At 39.8% G+C, this 17,467-nt stretch overlaps 1 protein-coding gene across 1 annotated transcript; it reads right to left on the minus strand.

Annotated features, from left to right (window-relative positions):
* Positions 1 to 1,804: 1,804 nt before the first annotated feature.
* On the minus strand, positions 1,805 to 7,250 carry LOC121614067 (vasoactive intestinal peptide). The gene is made up of 6 exons (XM_041947838.1): positions 7,140 to 7,250; positions 6,093 to 6,197; positions 5,265 to 5,369; positions 4,015 to 4,140; positions 2,855 to 2,966; positions 1,805 to 2,670 (listed from the first exon to the last, which is right to left on the minus strand). Coding segments are annotated over exons 1-6 (459 nt in total). The 5' UTR covers positions 7,142 to 7,250; the 3' UTR covers positions 1,805 to 2,661.
* Between the last annotated feature and the right edge of the window lie 10,217 nt (positions 7,251 to 17,467).

The raw sequence follows: 17,467 nt of genomic DNA on the forward strand, positions 1-17,467 counted from the left end.
TGGAAGTATTTCAGAACTGAAGCACACACAAACCTCACCAAAAGGAAATATCTGAAAACAGAAAACAAGGAACAAAAACGTGTGAAAGCGAATGCGTCGCTGTCCACGGTGCTGAAATTCTGCAGTCGCACAAACACTTCGCTGTGTTGTCCTCCTGCTCATTTCTTCTTCTCCTTTGCTATTTTATACATCCTTTCACGTGACATGTAGTCGTTTGTAGTCGTAGAATTGGGAAAATGGTTTGATTGGGTCATACATTTCATTCTAAGAGCCAATCACAAAAAAGTTGACACAAATCTTTTTCTATGTAACAAATGAGGATATGAAGCCTTTGTAACAATTTACTTTTTAACAGTAAATTTACTTCTTGTTTCTATAAGATTAAACAGGAACATTTCTGTCTATTTATTCTGTTCTGTTCTATTTTTCTTTATCTGTCTATATTTATCGATGTGTGTGGTATTAAAATACTTTCTGATAGGATGCAAAGCTTCCCAGGTGATTTCAAACCTGCGACTGGGTCAAAACGGAAAGAAGGAGGCATTTTAAGAGAAAATAAATTCACTGTTCACTGTGTTTTCTTGTCAGTGTCAACTAAACTTTGTGTCAAGTGAAGGTCGCTTGCTGCTTTGTGCTCATATATGTCAACATGTCACATCCCTCTATATGATCTGATCCATGGCCTTTTCATTTAGAAACACAGATTAGCTGAACTGGGAGAGCAATGTTTGTTTTAAAAGAATTGAAAATTGGTGAATTGAAAACAATTTTTGTGTCTCTTAATAGAAGAAATGCTGTTTCTCATCCAAAAGGTACACACTGATGAGTATTCGGATTATGAGCCATCAGCATCTTAGATTCCACATGCATTATCTTCCAAAAAGTGATCAAACTCATTTCCTGACAGTCGTCAAACAATCAGCCAGACAAAGACTCAGCTTTGAAAAATAAACCAATATCTTTTATTTGGTGAGAGGTGTACATCACTGTATGTGCTAAAGGCAGGTCTATGCTCAGTTATAATGTCTTTGCTCTACATATTGAATAGCATAAAGTGATTATATGCATCCATTCAAAATGTGTTCCACTTCCTTGTGCGCCTGTTTCTTTTTTATCATCAAATGTCCACGTTTAGATTCTCTAAAAAACCAAATAAAATCAGTCAGCACTTACATCATGATTGCACCATTGAAAACTGATGCAACAGCGGTAATTTTGGAAACCCTATTTATTGTTCCACATGTAACCGAACAGTAAATCTACTGAAAGTTCTCACTCCAAGAAACCAAATGAACTATTGTTTTATTAAAGGTAAATGGGGCAATAGATTTTTATAAAGCAATGAGTCCCTTGACTAGAGTTCTCCATTGACAGAAGGGTGAACTATTGATTAGGGTTAGTTAAGTTAATCAAAACTCAATCAGGCGGATGTTCCCTTTAAAAAACCCTTAAAGGCCAAAAGGATAGTGGATGCGTTGAAAATAAAATAAATAGATACCAGTGCTGTTCCATTGACGTTCAACAGGTCGTATGCTTAACTCAAAGTGGATTGGAAAAAAATTCATTAAAATTTAATGGAGCAGGTATTCCATTGAACACTGCTGGGAGAAATATTTTCATTGAAAGGTCATACAACAATAGTTGTCTTGAAAGAACATGTGACAAATATTCCACTTAATTTCTTTATAAAGCAGTGACTTTACTGAACGCTAGTGGTGCTAAAGTGACAATAGATCCACTGAAATTCAATGGCAAAGTTACTTTATTGAAAGAAAACACTGTTCCATTAATGTTCAATGGGTCAAATGTTTAAGTGAGAGTTCCACGAAAGGTTATTATGGCAAAATGGTTCTATTTAAAGTTTGATCTTGAAACAAAATGTGACAAATGTTCCATTCAATTCCATTTTGTACCATACAAGTATTTTCTTACTAAAAGTGAATAGGACTATGGTTTGGTTCAAGTTCAACTGCAATTTCTGCAAAACTGATTCCACTGAAAGCAAATGGTACGAGTGTTGCACTGAAAATTAGATTGACACATTGTTAATTACTTTTTTAATTTAGTGAAAATTCATGACAATTCAATCTGACTTATTTTCCATTCAGAGTTAACTGAACAAACATTGTTTATTTACAGCTAAAGTTACAGTTACTGAAAGTCAATGGGAAAGTAAATGCTGTTCTATTTACATTCAATGGGTCAAATGTTTTACTCAGAGTTGATGGGACAAATTTCACTCCAATTCAACAGGACAGTGGTTTCTTCAAACAATATTAGGACAGAAATAATCCTGTCGAAAGTTAATGGAACAACAGTGAGCTCAGAAAGAAAGTAAATGTGGTATGTTTGTTCAGATTTACTGCTGCCAGTTGTCGTTTTCAAACGCTGACAACCAAACTGCACAGGGACATGCATGTTGCTCAGTGTGGCCCGTAGAGTGTCTGAGCCAGAATCGTTAGTGATTAGTATTGTATATACTGTATATATAAAGTGTAAACATGTACTGTGTGGATGAATAAATAGATAACCACATCGGGGAACACATCATCGTTGGTTAACTTGACTTTCGAATGTACTTTGGATTAATACTGCGTTGTTTTTGGAATGGGCGGTTTCATGAGGATGACTTGAGGTATTCACTCGAGCGTCGGCCCCTCCTCAAAGTGGCTGCAAAACAGAAGGATGGGGAGAAAATAAACAGGGAAGAGGGTTGTTGATTCAGAAGGCCTGTAAACTGACAGTCCCGTAATTATTAATGTAGTAACATATATATTAGCATGTGTGTGTGTGTGTGTGTGTGTATGTGTGTTTGTGTGTGTGTGTGTGTGTGTGTGTGTGTGTGTGTTCCTACCAGTTGAAAGTTGTTCAGGAGGTGATCTACATTGATGTCATTGTAGCTCTCCTGGAAGGTGCCGGGTTCGTCCATGGACTCCTCCGGGTCGCTGGTTCCAGGATCTTCTAGGCTGTGTGTGTGTGTGCGTGTGTGTGTGTGTGTGTATTTGATGAGAAGATGGATGGGCAGGAGGTAGAAAGTCAATACACATGAATAGTTTAATACCATAACGTCTTAATTACACAAATGTATGAAATTCTAAAGCACGACCAGGCAAAGCATGACTGGCTCCAATTTCATAGGATTCAGTGATTTTGGTAACCATTTCTTTTATTGCTGTTGTAATGTGAGTTTGATTTATTTTTTGAACTACATGAGCCTACATCTTTAACAAAGTTAGTCGCGTTTTAACTTTTTTAAGCATATGTGGCTGTTTGTTGTTGGTCTAATAATAATTTGATCGGACATTTTGTTGTTTTGGATATGAGATTTTTCGCTTTCCCGTCTCTTTTTTTTAGGACTTATGATTGTGCAGTGTTCATAAAATGCCATGAAAGTCCATGTTAGCTGCTAAATGGTGCTGCAGACTTAAATGTTGGAGAATTTTGTGCTTTAGCAAATACTTTGAAAAAGCTTATCTTTACAAATGCATTTAGAAGAGAAGGAAACACTGTTAGATTGACCAACAGACAGCTTTGCATGCCAGTCAGCTGACTTTGCTTCCCTTGTTGTGTATCCATCAGTTTTGCTTTCTGAACACATCTCAGGGGTGAATTCGGCCATTCGGCTGTTGAATCATGCTTCAATTACATAAGTTGCACACACGGTCCTGAGGATTTTGTTCATGTTATCATTAAAATTGCTCATAATTTGTTGGCTAGTCTGGTTTCTGACTAACCCAAAGCCAGCATGAATGTTTTTCTAGCAGCAGCTTTTCTTATTAGCGTTTCTTAAAGAAAATTTTAACTATACAAAATTTCAATAAAAATCCTAAACTCTTTTAAATTAGGGGGACATTAAACAGGAAGTTGAAACTGGTGCATGAAAGCTGGCCATTCTAGGTACATATTTGGTTACAGGTGTGTGTTTTAAAAGGTATCTTCTAGGTGCTTTCAATGAGTCGTGACGTTATGTGACACAGAGATGGACGGATGAAGGTGCGCGGGACTGACGCCTACCTTCTCTTTCCTGTCAAGACTGAGTTCAGATACTTCTTGACGGCCATCTGTTTGCGGAAGCGGCTGTAGTTGTCTGTGAAGATGGCGTCTGAGTGGCGCTTCACTGGCTCCTCCATCAGCTCATCACTGGGCAGAAGAGAAGAATGAAGGAATCAGTGTGTCGGCACAGCTCAGAGGGCAGCGGGTTTCAATGCAAAGTCAGTGCAGCTCAGGATACATGGTGTGTGTGTGTGTGTGTGTGTGTGTGGGTGTGAATCCCTCCTGGCTGTATAACAAACATGTAATGAAGCAGTAATGGCATAAATTAACCTTTAAAAATGTTTAGTCAATTACAAAATGCATCATCAAGCCAGTCGGGTTTTTTCATCTTTTCATTGCAAATGTCAGCAGGTCCTCTGGTGTTAAATTGTAAACATTAATAAAAAAATCACATCTCTCTGGTGAAGAGTGGCATATTTTCACTTTCTGCAAAGAGCCTTGAATGTTAAAGTTAAAAATGTGTTTTTGACAAGAAACATCAGAAACTTATAAGAAACTTTTTTGGAATTTATTTGTATTTCACTTGATTCTCTGGCAGAAGAATTTTATGGAAACAACTGAAGAACTTTGGGAAATAAAATCAACTTTTCTGTTTGTTTTATCAGGAACTTCACTAACTTTATGACTGACGACTAATTTTCAAGCACAATTCTGACTGATGTGCTTTGATAAACAAGCCAACTTCTATCCATGAAGGATGCAAAATCAAGTTTTTTTCCCTCATAACTAAACCACGGTTTTAAAAAGTGCTTTCTGTTTTCTTTGAGTTCACTTCTGAACACAACAAACTCAGAAAAGCCCTGAAAATTCCTCCTTAAACAACATTGACAGTTTGACACACTCTGAGGTGACATTTCTCCCACTGTTTCAGATTTCTGCACCCATTTACATTTTATCTACACTTTCACACATCTGTTCCCGGGTGGGTTTTGGGTCTTATCCCTTTTAACGGACAGGCTGATGTTTCATGAATCACAAACCAGGTTTTGAAAAACTGATGTTCAGTTCCCTCCAGGTTTAGCAGGTCTACAAAGCAGTTTGTGAAGAGGTCTACAACCTGGCGCCGGATATATAGTCTTGATAGAGAACAAAAGTTTCTTTAAGCTGTGTGAAATCCTGTTTAACCATTTCAAGGTCAATCCGCCAATATATTTCTTATTCTTATTAAGCTCTCCGGTCTCCCGGACTCTCTAGACGGGGACGTGACCTACCTGACCCGCTTCCCGATCAGAGACTCCAGGTACCTCCGCGCTGATAGCTGTCCGAGGAGTTTGCTGTATCCGCTGGTGAACAGACCGTCCGCGTGTCTCGTCGGTCTGCAGAGCGCCAGGAAACATTCACATGTGGTTACATTTGACTTGTTAAAACACCAGGTAAGACAACAACATGGACACAAAAAGACTCGCAACAACTCCAGTTCTGAAGGTGCACTGAGACTGATTATGGTCTGAACAGGCAACAGAGAAACGGCCATGGTTCAGTCAGTATATCTGCCATCATCCTGATTTCTGATTTGACTCATCAAAGGTGCCAACACGCGTAAAACCTGGAGGAGTTCAGTGCAAAGAGCCTCTCACAGCATGTTTGAGCCCCTTGAGGAGACTGTTGTTAGAAACACTATAATGCACGATGAGATCACAATTTGTAGGCTGTCACCCTTGTTTAATGAGTCGCCATAAGTTATTATTAAAAGTAGATTCTAGAAATGTCAAAGCGCTTCACCTCGTTTTTTTTAAAAATTGAGGGAAGGTTTCTCTGTTCACCTTAAAGCAATACTCATTCTGCGGAAACCTTCATGTGATCTGCCACCTTTGGCATCAAGTAAACCAGAACATAGTGCCAGGATATATCAAATGTATGTTAATATTCAAAAGGATTTCTGACAATATTTCTGACAACAAAAGCTCAGAAAGAATCAAGAATTGTCGTCTGGTGAACCTGAGCAAACCCGCTCAAATTCATCCACAGCTCTAATTATAACGCGCTGGATTTTCTTTCTTCCTCTCAGCAGTTTCAGTTGGAATGAACAGGTCTCTTACCTCATGGATGTGTATGGCAGACTCAGAGTCCGTGAGTACAACACACTGCACAGGGCTATTAGGAAAAGCAGCTGGGGGCCGGTCCGTTGTAACATCGCTTTACACCTGAGGATGGAAACGGTAACGAGTTATTCTCCCTCTAAACTGAACACAATGAACACACCGGGTCCGCCGACAAAAATGTCCTGCGCTATCCTCCACGCATTATCCGGTAAGTTTTATTCATTATCTTAAATTACGCGCAACAGTCAAGTAAACCCGTGGTTAACTGTTCAAGGCAAATGTAATGATGGATATCCATCTTTAGTAAACCACTCATTTCATGCTGAATTTTGTCAGAGGAGAACAAAGCAAGCAGCGGAATCTAACGCGTAATTGCGCAGGATGGTGAGGACAAAACCTCTTCCTTCACCTCCGAGACGCTGCAGTTCTGTTGCCCCCGTAGAGACCGCAAGTGTTGAGCGTCTACTCACAGAAACGTCCTAATCCTGGAATGAGTTGATCAGCAAAATGCTTCAGTTTTCTCCAAAAAAAGCCAGAAGGGTACATTTAACTGTGGAAATGTAAATATCCGTGTGTATTTTCAGCTCTCCGCTCTCAGAGATCATTTACTGTTTTCAATTTTAGTCTTTTAGCGGATTCAGTTCTCTGAGTCTGAAAAGAACAACACAGAATAATATTTGAGCCACGAAAGGTAATGATCTTTGACAAATCGCTCGGTAAATGGTGAATTTTGACGCGAAGAAAGTAAAAGAAGCCAACAGAATCCAATGCGTAATTACGCACAACGCGCCCACCGGCGAGCACGAAACATCTTATTTCACCGCGGCGACGGTGCACTACTGTTGCTAACATAGACTACAAACCCAATTTGCTGCTGACAATGTGAAATTTATTTCACGTTAAACTAAATATTGAGTCTTGTAGAGAGATTTATCCAAAACCTGACTGGAGCGCGCAAAAAAGAACAAAAACACAGGTTGGCCGAACACGGAGCTCACCGAGAACTCACCATCTACACATTTCTATGTAAACATAAAATCTTACATGTGCTCTAACGAAAGTTGTCTGCTCTTTGCTCTGTCCGCTGCGCTCTCCAAAGTCCTGATCTCGAGCCGCTGCTGTATCTCCACTCTGTTGACCCGATGCTTCCTGACTCTCCTTGTTTGTCTGTCTTCCTCGCCTTCAGGTCTGCTCGCGTTTTATACACCTGGACGTTTCTCATGGAGCAGGAGGGGACAGCAGATTCGATCAGGGGGCCTGAGACGTCAGTCGCTGCTTCCGTCATCGGTCTTGCTCACGGTCGGAACCAAACAGGCCTATGGTGAAATTAGTGGGGTGTTTTTTTTTCTTTTCTTTTTTCTTCTAACTAATCATAGAAATAACCAACTTATTTGCCAAGGTTGATGCCCTTGACTCATCTGATCATTTTCCCTGGGCTCTTCTTCCAGCACACTGTGGGCCAGCTGCTGCAGGAAGGGAGAAAAATGGAAATTGGGCAGGAAATCAAAATGAAAAAGATCCGAGATGGGAAGTTGAACTCAAGAGTTCACTTGCAGATATATATGAGGTTATACAAGTTAGAGAAAGGAGAAGAAGGTACAAGGCCAAGTCTCCACAAACCAAATTACAACCATAAAAAACAGCTTTTTTCTTTCACACAGGGTGATGATGCCATGTCCACTTGCATGAAATAAATACCCATGTCTGGGTTTCCTCTTATATAAGGCTTTAGGTAGCTTTGCGATGCTATTTCCACTAGCACTTATTATACTTGTAAAAGTGTTTTATTTTATTTAGAGACAAAGAGAGGCAGCAAAGTTAGTGAATAAATTTGAAGCTTTCAGATGACTCAGCTTAGATGTTGTTTGTGCAAAATGAAAGTTTTCCATATTTCATGCTGTCATTGCAGGTGTAGTATGCTTTTGTTTTTATCCTGAACTTACTGTCTGATGTCTGAAAGGGGCTCATAGAGTCTCAAGCTAAAACCAAGTGACTAAACCTTACCGAGCAATGACTGACGACTGGGCTGTGCAGAAATCCATAAATCATGAACTTGGAAGCTTCTCCCTGACTTCTTCCCTCAGAGTTACCAACAGTCATGATGTCTGTTCAGCTGTTTTAGCTCTTGTGATGTAAAAGCTTTAATGCACAACGTCTGAGAACTGCTCTCTGCTCATGGGGCAGCTGATGATGGCACAATTATTGCCAAATAAACTTTAAAAATTGGATGTTTCCTTTGGGACATGCATTCATTGTGAGAATCCTCCACAGAAAGGTTCACTTCTTCAAAAGAGTTCACTGCCAAAATACCTTCCAGTTCCTCAAACAAAGCCTGCAGACTAAATTTAACATTGAAAAGGTGACAATCACCCTTTTCTTCAGCCCTATCAGAAACTCATCATCATTTACCGCTTTTCAGTCTGCAGCTAAACGAGCTTTCCATCTTTGTCGTCATTTGAGTGGAGATTAGTTGTTTCTGGAGCATCAATATGTATGAAGAGGTTAAAATGTTCAGAACAAAGGTTATCACAGGCTGTCCGTGGCGTGTGGACCCCACTTTGAATGAGCTGGACTCTTGTTTGACATGTTTTCATTCAATATACAGTATAGCTGCGTTTTTTGATCTATAAATATTTCCTTATTGTCCTGTCATGAGACAAAGATTCAATTCAACAACAATGCTAGCAAAATCCTCCTGCAGCCATTTGTTTACATCCACAAGAGCCGAGTGCCGAGCACTACAGAGGGTGCTGAAGACTGAGTAAAAACACGAGGATGTTGCAGATTAGACAAATACAATAATGTTTTTGATGGTGTTTGTGAGATACTGACACTGTTTTCTATTTCAGGTTGTGCTGGGCTTTAACCAAAGGACACCACACAGGACTGAAGTGTTTCTCAATCCACCCACAGTGTCCCTGATGAGCCTGATTTACTCTGCTGGCACAGTGAATTAGTCGTGACGCTGGCCGGCGCCTCATCCATCCTTCCATCCATCCATCCATCCATCCATGCATCCGTCCATCCATCCATCTAAATGAGTGTGAACCATTTAGCCAATATCACTGGAGAGAAAAAGATGATTGGCTGGGACATGACTTCCAGAGTGACTGCAGGGCTTCTATAGGTGACAGAGCTGAGAGATAAAAAAAAAAAAGAAAACAAAAGAAGAAAAGGTGACAGCAATGTTAAATTAAACAGATAAACACATAATAGATAATAATTTATCAATTTTCAGTCGCCTCGAAAGTTGTAATATTTCAATATAGAATGCTATTTTCTATTGCATTAATCATATTAGAATTCAACCATATATTGGTCCATATTTAATATCTTATCTGTATAATATTTATAACAGTTTATCACAGTCAAGATTTCAGTATTCGCTGGTTTCACTGGTTTTTGCTGCAGTCCGTCCTCTTCCCATGTCATCATTGTTTGTGGTACCAGCTTTTAGTGGCACCTGCATATTGCCTGACATCCTCTTTGCTGGAGACACTAAAATGCAATACGCAGAATGCTTTTTAATCATACTGTGTAAATAGAAATGTACTGGGACAAACTGGTTTTACATTTTGTGTTGTACCGCTGGCCAAAATGGGTCAGCTCACTCAAACAATAAAAAATACAACAGATTTCTGGTTTTGAGGATAGGATGGAGGTGAATTTGGAAAATTCAAAAGTAATGTGAGATATGTGATGAGATAAATCTTTAAACGTGGGACGTCTGAAAAATAGGATTCATTTTTTCTTGTATTTTTGGTTGTGTACCTGATGATGATCACAGAATTTATTTGCCACCACATCGTGACAGCGGTGTTGTCTCTGGCCTTCCCGGCTCGTCAATATCTCCTCCCAGTCAGCAGATGACCCCCCCCCCCCCCCCCACACACACACACACACTCCTCCTCCTCCCTCTTCTTAACCATGATGGCACCATCTGAACCTTAATGTGATCAGTCCAGGGAGAAAGTAGATTAGGCAGAAGTCCATGGGAGAAGGAGCTGGTCTAATTGACAGCAGTGATTGGAGACAGATCCCTGCAGGAAGAGGAAGCTGATTGAGGAAACATCAGCGTTATTATGTTGATGGAATGTACGGATGAAAACGTTCCTGTAGACGAGTAACAGGCTGTCTCACCTCTGCACGCAGGATGACACAGAGGAGGACAACAGGAACCCAATGTCTTCTCTGTTCTTATGGGTACTTTGCCTACACCTACCAATACCTCTACTAGTGCTACTGAGTCTACTTGTACCAGCTTATACTTCTAGAGCTAGTTCATCAGGGCTGGACTGAGAGTCCAGCCCAGTCAGATAGAGTCAAATAATCAGTTATTTAGAAACCGTTTCAAATGAACAATGCCTGACTGTCAAAATGTTACCGTATGAAGGACAAGAGCATCGCAGTGAGATGCAAATTGTGCCTGAGTGATAAGTGTCTGTCAGCTGCAAAGAGAGAAGAAGCACAGATGCACAACACTCAGCTGCCTCCAGTTTCTGTTTACTGTCACGAGCTTCAAATAATTCAACTTTTTTCACTGCAGCTGAGTTACAAAAAGCATGTTCTGTGAACTTGTTGGGCTACATGCATTGAGTCCTGGTACCCTCCTGATTTTATGTTTGCAGGTAATCAAACATGTACGTTAATGAAGGGCTGTCCGTTATTCCTGCTATGAGCCTGCAGAGTTACAGATTATGGGCTGTAGACGAGGTCGTGCAGTTACAGTAGAGTCAATACACTGAAAGGTGGACATACAGCAGACTACGCACCCCCTCTGAACCCAGAACCAAACCTTTACCTGTCGGACAGGTGAACTACTACTTCTATGACTTCTGCTGTTACTGTGATAATTCAAACTACCTCTACTATAATGACACAGTGGTGGAAGAAGTATTCAGTTCCTTTACTTATGTAGAAGTAGAAATAGCACGGTCTAAAACACTCCAATACAAGTAAAAGTCCTGAATTCAAAATGTGAGAAAAGTAAAAGTTTAGAAGTATTATCAGCCAAATGTACTTCCAGTATGAAAAGTTTTCATTATGCAGAATGGCTTTCACAGTGTTAAAGAAGGTGCATCATAGTGTATTATATTACTCTGTTTCTACCATTAACAAATAGACCTGAGAACATTTTAATGTTGTAGTTTGCAATGTGGAGACAATTTTAGATACCTTGTTTACTACTGGGTAAAAAAGTATTATAGTACTGCATCATATCACACGTTGTACAACCATAGTTTTTTATGTAAAAGGTAATTAGTAACATAAGCTTCGAATAAATGTAGTGAAGTAAAAAGTAATTTTCCTTGTGAAATGTACAAGTATAAACACTCACATAAAGTACAAATACGTACAAATGTACATATGTGCAGCACTTTACATTCCAGCACTACGTGTACTTCCACAACCCTTACTACTGATTTATCTTAAGGTCACTGAACACATTTTAAAAGATAAAGTCGTACATATTAGAAAATGTCACACGATGAAGACCAGCTGTGGAATCTACTCTCAGGTCCGAATGGTTGACGTCCTCGTAATGAGACACTTTGCATCACGACTCTCCCACCAGCCGGTGTGATGAGGGGAATCCCCCGGCTTGCTGAGTGCCTCCTCTGCACCACATTAACCAATTAGCAAACCATAGAGTGACGACTCTGATGGCAGATTACTGCTGGCAGCCCGACGGGACTCACTGGGGTCTCTCTCTGTCGCTCTGTCTCCCTCTCTCCTCTGTGTGTGTGTGTGGCAGGTGGAAAGATGAGATAAAAAACACTGGCCAGAGATACAGATAGATGACGATGAAAGAGAGACACAGAGGTGGAGACAAGATAGGAAAATGACTGAAAGAATGACAGAAGAAGAAGAAAGATCAAGAACAAGAAAGAAAATCCAAGCAAATTAATGCAAACCTGTCAGTTCTGTTCAGGTCGAGCTTGCAAAAGGCTGCAGTTCCCAAACATACAGCGATACACGCAAAGCGTGGATGAATAAGTAAAATAAGACGCTTGACTTAAGTATCGATAGCAATAAGCATTTATATTTCAAACAACAAAACAATAAAATAAAATTTCCAGTTGATCCAGTTAATAGTTTATTCGTCTTCAGAAGTAGGATAATTTTCTCAACTCATAAAGCAACACTTCATCGTTCAGTTTATTCACATTCAATGCATTTGGAGATACATGGTTTTCACTGGCAGCTGTAAGCCATCAGAGAGTGCAAAAGCTTAATGATCACAATAAAAAGACATTTTAAAAGAGTTTTACTTCATTTTTTGTTCCTATCGGAGTCTTTGCAGGTAGTTGCAGGACTAAAAACCAAAAAAAAGGAATAAGAGCATGAGAACTACAAAAGCTTATTGGCACAAAACAACAATAAATACTGTATCTCATTCCAAATCTTAAATGCAACATCTTACCTGAAAATACATGCTAAGAAATATAGCAAAAAGAGGTTTGAGAGACAAATATGGAATGTGTTACAGAGGGTAACTTCTCTTCCGATCGGTGGGAGGAGGTGAACATCATACTGACAGTGTTTGTTTGACATCCCTCCACAGACAAATGACAGGCCTTTACACTCATCTGAACTGTCGTCATAGGTGCCGGTGTCAAACAGGTTTCCATCTCCCATGTGGGAAGGCTCCTCTCCTCCTGGCTCACTGTGGACCCAGTCGGATTTGGTGATGGATTGCCGTCCACAGCCAGAGGAGATTAGTCTGATAAATTACAGCTAAACTCCCCTGATGGCTAAACCTGGTTTGCTGCAGCAGGAGGCCGACTGCATTCAGAGCTGAAAATGGAGACAATAGGTCAACACAGCCGGATGGAATTTGGGAAATGAGCAGCGTTAATGCTGTAATGCAAATGACATGATTACTACGCACACTGTGTGTATTAAACTCCCTCCCTGATGAACTGGATAATAGTATTTACTGGACATAGATGCCAATTCGCCCTTTTAGCTGCCAGACAGGTTTGGTCAAGTGACGACTGTGGTTAAGTTGAAGGAAAATAAGACTTTGGTAAACCAGGTGGAGTCAAAAGAATAAGTCGTTATTTTGGGAAATGTGTTTATTCACTTTCTTTTCAAGCATGAGCTGAGAAGATTGATATCGAACTCATGCCGACTTAAGCATGAAGCCAGATTAACCCTGTGGTTAGCCTAGCTTAGCATGAAGACAGTGGGAAACAGATAGTGTGGCTCTGACTAACATGCCCCTCATGCTGCAGTCATGCTTGGGAACAGTTAACCCCACAGCTAACCTTGTAGTCCCACCATATAAAAAGCCTAAATTAGCTTCTTTGGTTGTGTTAATATTCAGATCAACAGCCAGCGATGGTTGCTTTGCAGCTATTTTGCAAACGGTTTGTCAGTAATTCCCAATTTATCCAACAGATTACGTTATTTTTTAAAGAATTGCTACTGAATGGACCCTGAGGTGAGACTTTTTTGTTTCCAGTGTTTCCAAGTGTCCAGCTCCAGTGTTTGTATCTTGTTTATTTAAGATGTACAGAAGAGAAAGAGGAGAATTTTACAAACAGACTGGATGTGATGGGGAACAGTGGTCAGGTATCTGACAACCTGCTCTGTAGCTGGAGGTGCTGCACAAAGAACTGGACGGGCATATCAACTGTTATTCATCGAAAAACAGCTAACATGGGACAAACCCTGCAAATTGGCCACTGCTAGAAGTCCTATTTCAATTGCTTTGGTTGTATTTTATTGAAATGTAAAAATGTCTACGTGTATTGTCCTTGTCAATAAATGAATTCCACTGAATTTCCACTGTATTTAATTTCACACAAACAAAGCAACACACACAAATAGAGTTTTTTTTTTCTTTATTACACACACGCTGACTCACACTCTACACACTCATCAGAGCCCGGGTCCCTGGAGGTCCCTTTAATGGAGGCCATGTTTTGGTGTGCGGCCTCCTGTACAGATCAATTAGACCACCAGAGCTCTTCATTGCATCCTAAATTAACTAAACGCATAAATACATTTGGCCTGGATTCAGCCCCATGGCAGACATTACGTACTGCAATGCCATCCCGAGACTTTAATTAGCACAGCACACCCTCATACACGCACACACACGCGAACACACTTTTCCATCATAGCTCTCATTAACCAGCAAAACCTACCCACGATGCACTCGGGTCTGACTCTCATGGGGACCAATCAGATTACGTTGCTCTGCCTGTTCGGGGAAACAACGTAATCTGACATGGGATGATATCTATCTATCTATCTATCTATCTATCTATCTATCTATCTATCTATCTATCTATCTGTCTGTCTGTCTGTCTGTCTGTCTGTCTGTCTGTTTCTTAGAGCATCATTCCCTCTGAGCGTGACTGATGTGTAATGGAAGGAATGGAAAGTGCCTCTAATCACAGTAAAATCCTCATTCATACTTGCCCCTTTTCCCCTGCAGACATTTGAACTCACCAAACAGGTGCCAATAATAATGTAATAATGGCTGCATTCCATTTAGTTGGTGCCCTGCTATTATGCACGCTGGGTCACCAGCACACCTGAATGTAACACAGCCGTTGTCCGTGTCACTGGCTGCAGCTGTGCCTTTGTGCTATGTCAGAATGTCTTGAGGGTGATCTTTTCCTATTTGAATGCAGGGGTGGAAGGTAATTAAGTACATTTACTCAAGTACTGTCAGCAGTACAATTTTGAGGTATTTGTACCTATTTAACATTTCCATGTTATACAACTTCATACTTCCAGTGCATTTTATGTTATTGTATATTGTTCTTTTTACTACACTACATTTATGTGATAACTTCAGTAACTAGTTACTCTGCGTAACATTATATCAATAAAGATAAAGTATATTAAATAATTTAAAAAGCTCCACCTTAACCAGCTTTAACATTGAAGTGATTTACACATAAACACATCAATAATTATAATCCAGTAGTATGAGTGACATTATTCTGAAATAGAAGTACTTTTACTTTTAAGTATATTTTGATTGACAATACTTTTGTACTTAAAAAGTACGTAAAAATTTGAATGCAGGACTTTTACTTACAAGATCTGACTACTACTACCTTTTTTATCTAGCAAGGAGTATTTCCGTTTGTAAATATAGTTTTTCTTCCTTGTTGCTTTTACTCAGTAGTTACTATTTAACTTATTCTATTCTAATTGTACAATAGAGGGGCTACAACTGTATTTAGTTACTTACAGTAATCCTGTATTCCGCAATCTGAACCTGAACCTGAAGTCTGAACCTGAGTGCACAGGACTGGAACGCACCTCAATATTGCACAACCACTAATTTCAGGCTTTAAAAAGACCAGAGAGGTTAACCAGCTCCTGCCTGATGGAGCAAACTCATGAGCTTCACACAGGCAGGATGTGTTTTCAGGATGAAGTATTGAATTGCATTACATGCTGTTGTATCTGATGCATTATTTACAGACTGCATTTTGGTGCAGTGCATTGCAACAATTTAAGTCACCTCTGTGCAGGCTCTTCTTTCGCTGTTCACTTGGGAAATTTAAGCCATTTCTCCCTGAGCATGAATGCTGCCACCAGAGTGCGACTCTATCATCGTCCCTCCCCAGCCGGCTGCAGTGCGTCACCACAGACGGTTGTTTCTCATGGATGATGATGCTTTAGCAGCCCTGCAGTAATGAAATCTGAGTGCCTGTTATGGCAGGATGACCTCACCTCAAACAGCCAACCTGCTGCAGCTGAATGAGTGTAATGAGGTGTCTGTCATGGCTGTTTGGATGGATGGATGTAAGTTGTTGAGTTACAGTGCTGTTAAAAGTTTATTTTCTTGTTGAAAGGCGGCCCGAAAAAGGTCAGTTTTAACCGGATGGATTTCATCAAAATCTTTTCTTACATCAATTTGAATTTCAAAAAAGTTTTTGTTTGTAATCAAGATGCTGCTCTTCAAGGAGAGGGGCGGCCAGAACCCGATGCCACCCCCAATCCTCAAATTCAGTATGAAATATCGAGACATGGAGGGTAGATGGTAGAGAGAAGTAACAAGAGTGAGTCAGAGGGGGAATAATGAATGCAATTTTGTGGAAAAATGATATCAGTAATGATTTGTTTTGAGTCACACCTATGAAGGCAAACTTTCCCTATTTGTGTTTTCTGTCTTTTCTCTTTAACATTTCCCCTCAGATTTAATAGATAAAGCATTCTCACTCTCCCTTTATTGATCTCTCTTTCTGTCTGACTCACACACACCACCCAGGGAGCGCCACTGATACCATCTGGGAGAGTTAACTCAGTCAGATCAGACCGTCTTGCTGTGCGACATCCATCACATCTATCAGCACCCGCACGGCCCCAAACTCCTGATTCTCCACTCAGGTATAATTTTTCATGACCACCTTTGGCTGAATTTGATTTCTTAGATGCAGAAGGAAGTACATGATGCAGCACAGTGTGCCATCTGTCCATTTGTCTGCTGTCAACAAACAACTTTATCGTGTTATACAGTACATGACCTGATGATATTTTGAAGAACCTTGTTGCATAGGCTAAATTTAGTAATGGGAAGTGCATACAGTATGTTACCTAATTAACTATTGTACATCCTAATTACAGCAATGATGTAAATAGCTCACTGCATTATTTTTAAACAAAGCCAGCTTGCTTCAAATAACTTCAAATAATAATATTCTCATGCAAATGAAGTAAATAAAATCAAATTAAAAAAATATCTAAGATACAAATAGAATATAAAATAGTTAATAATTGTTGTCTGAGTCTGAATATCGGTGTGACTTTAAAACAGACACTGGTAATTACTCACCACTTCCCCATATAAATATCATCTTATTTATCCTTAATTGGGGTGACAGTGATCCTCTCTGCAACGTTTCTTCACATCCTCCACATTTAACCATGTCATCAAGTCTGAAAGTCAAGTAAAGTTCACTGTTTGAAAGGTGCATCGGACCAGTTGTTAGGAATCACATCATTTGGTTGTTTAGATTCATTTCATCAATATAGTTTATTAAAATTAAGATTAAATAATTAAATTTGGCACACTGTTTTACAAGCAGTTACTTAAATTAGTGTGAAAATGTTGTTCACACAAAATGATGATTGTTGTGTTAACTCCACAGACACTCACAGTTCCTCAGACTGAAGATGCTGCCTTCAGCTAACAGACAGATCACTGTAGCTGATGCTGAGCCTGACCTCTGACCTTTGACCTCTGTGGATGATGGCAGTGTGACGTGGGAACCTCAGTGGTGGGCTGCAAAAGTTAAATCTTTCTAGAAAGTCTTCTCAACTTGTAAATAAACATACACAACATAGCAGGTGCAGTATAATAACTTGAATAGGAAGGAGGAGCCCAGCAGTGCTTTTGC

This window comes from Chelmon rostratus, chromosome 11 (assembly GCF_017976325.1).
Source record: "Chelmon rostratus isolate fCheRos1 chromosome 11, fCheRos1.pri, whole genome shotgun sequence".
In the NCBI taxonomy this organism is placed as follows: domain Eukaryota; kingdom Metazoa; phylum Chordata; class Actinopteri; order Chaetodontiformes; family Chaetodontidae; genus Chelmon; species Chelmon rostratus.

What these genes read in the sequence shown, in the direction of transcription:
- LOC121614067 (XM_041947838.1), bottom strand. An exon ending in CTGATCGGGAAGCGGGTCAG is followed by an intron (nt 4,141 to 5,264) that starts GTAGGTCACGTC and finishes TCTTCTGCCCAG; the next exon opens with TGATGAGCTGATGGAGGAGC. An exon ending in GTCTTGACAGGAAAGAGAAG is followed by an intron (nt 2,967 to 4,014) that starts GTAGGCGTCAGT and finishes ACACACACACAG; the next exon opens with CCTAGAAGATCCTGGAACCA.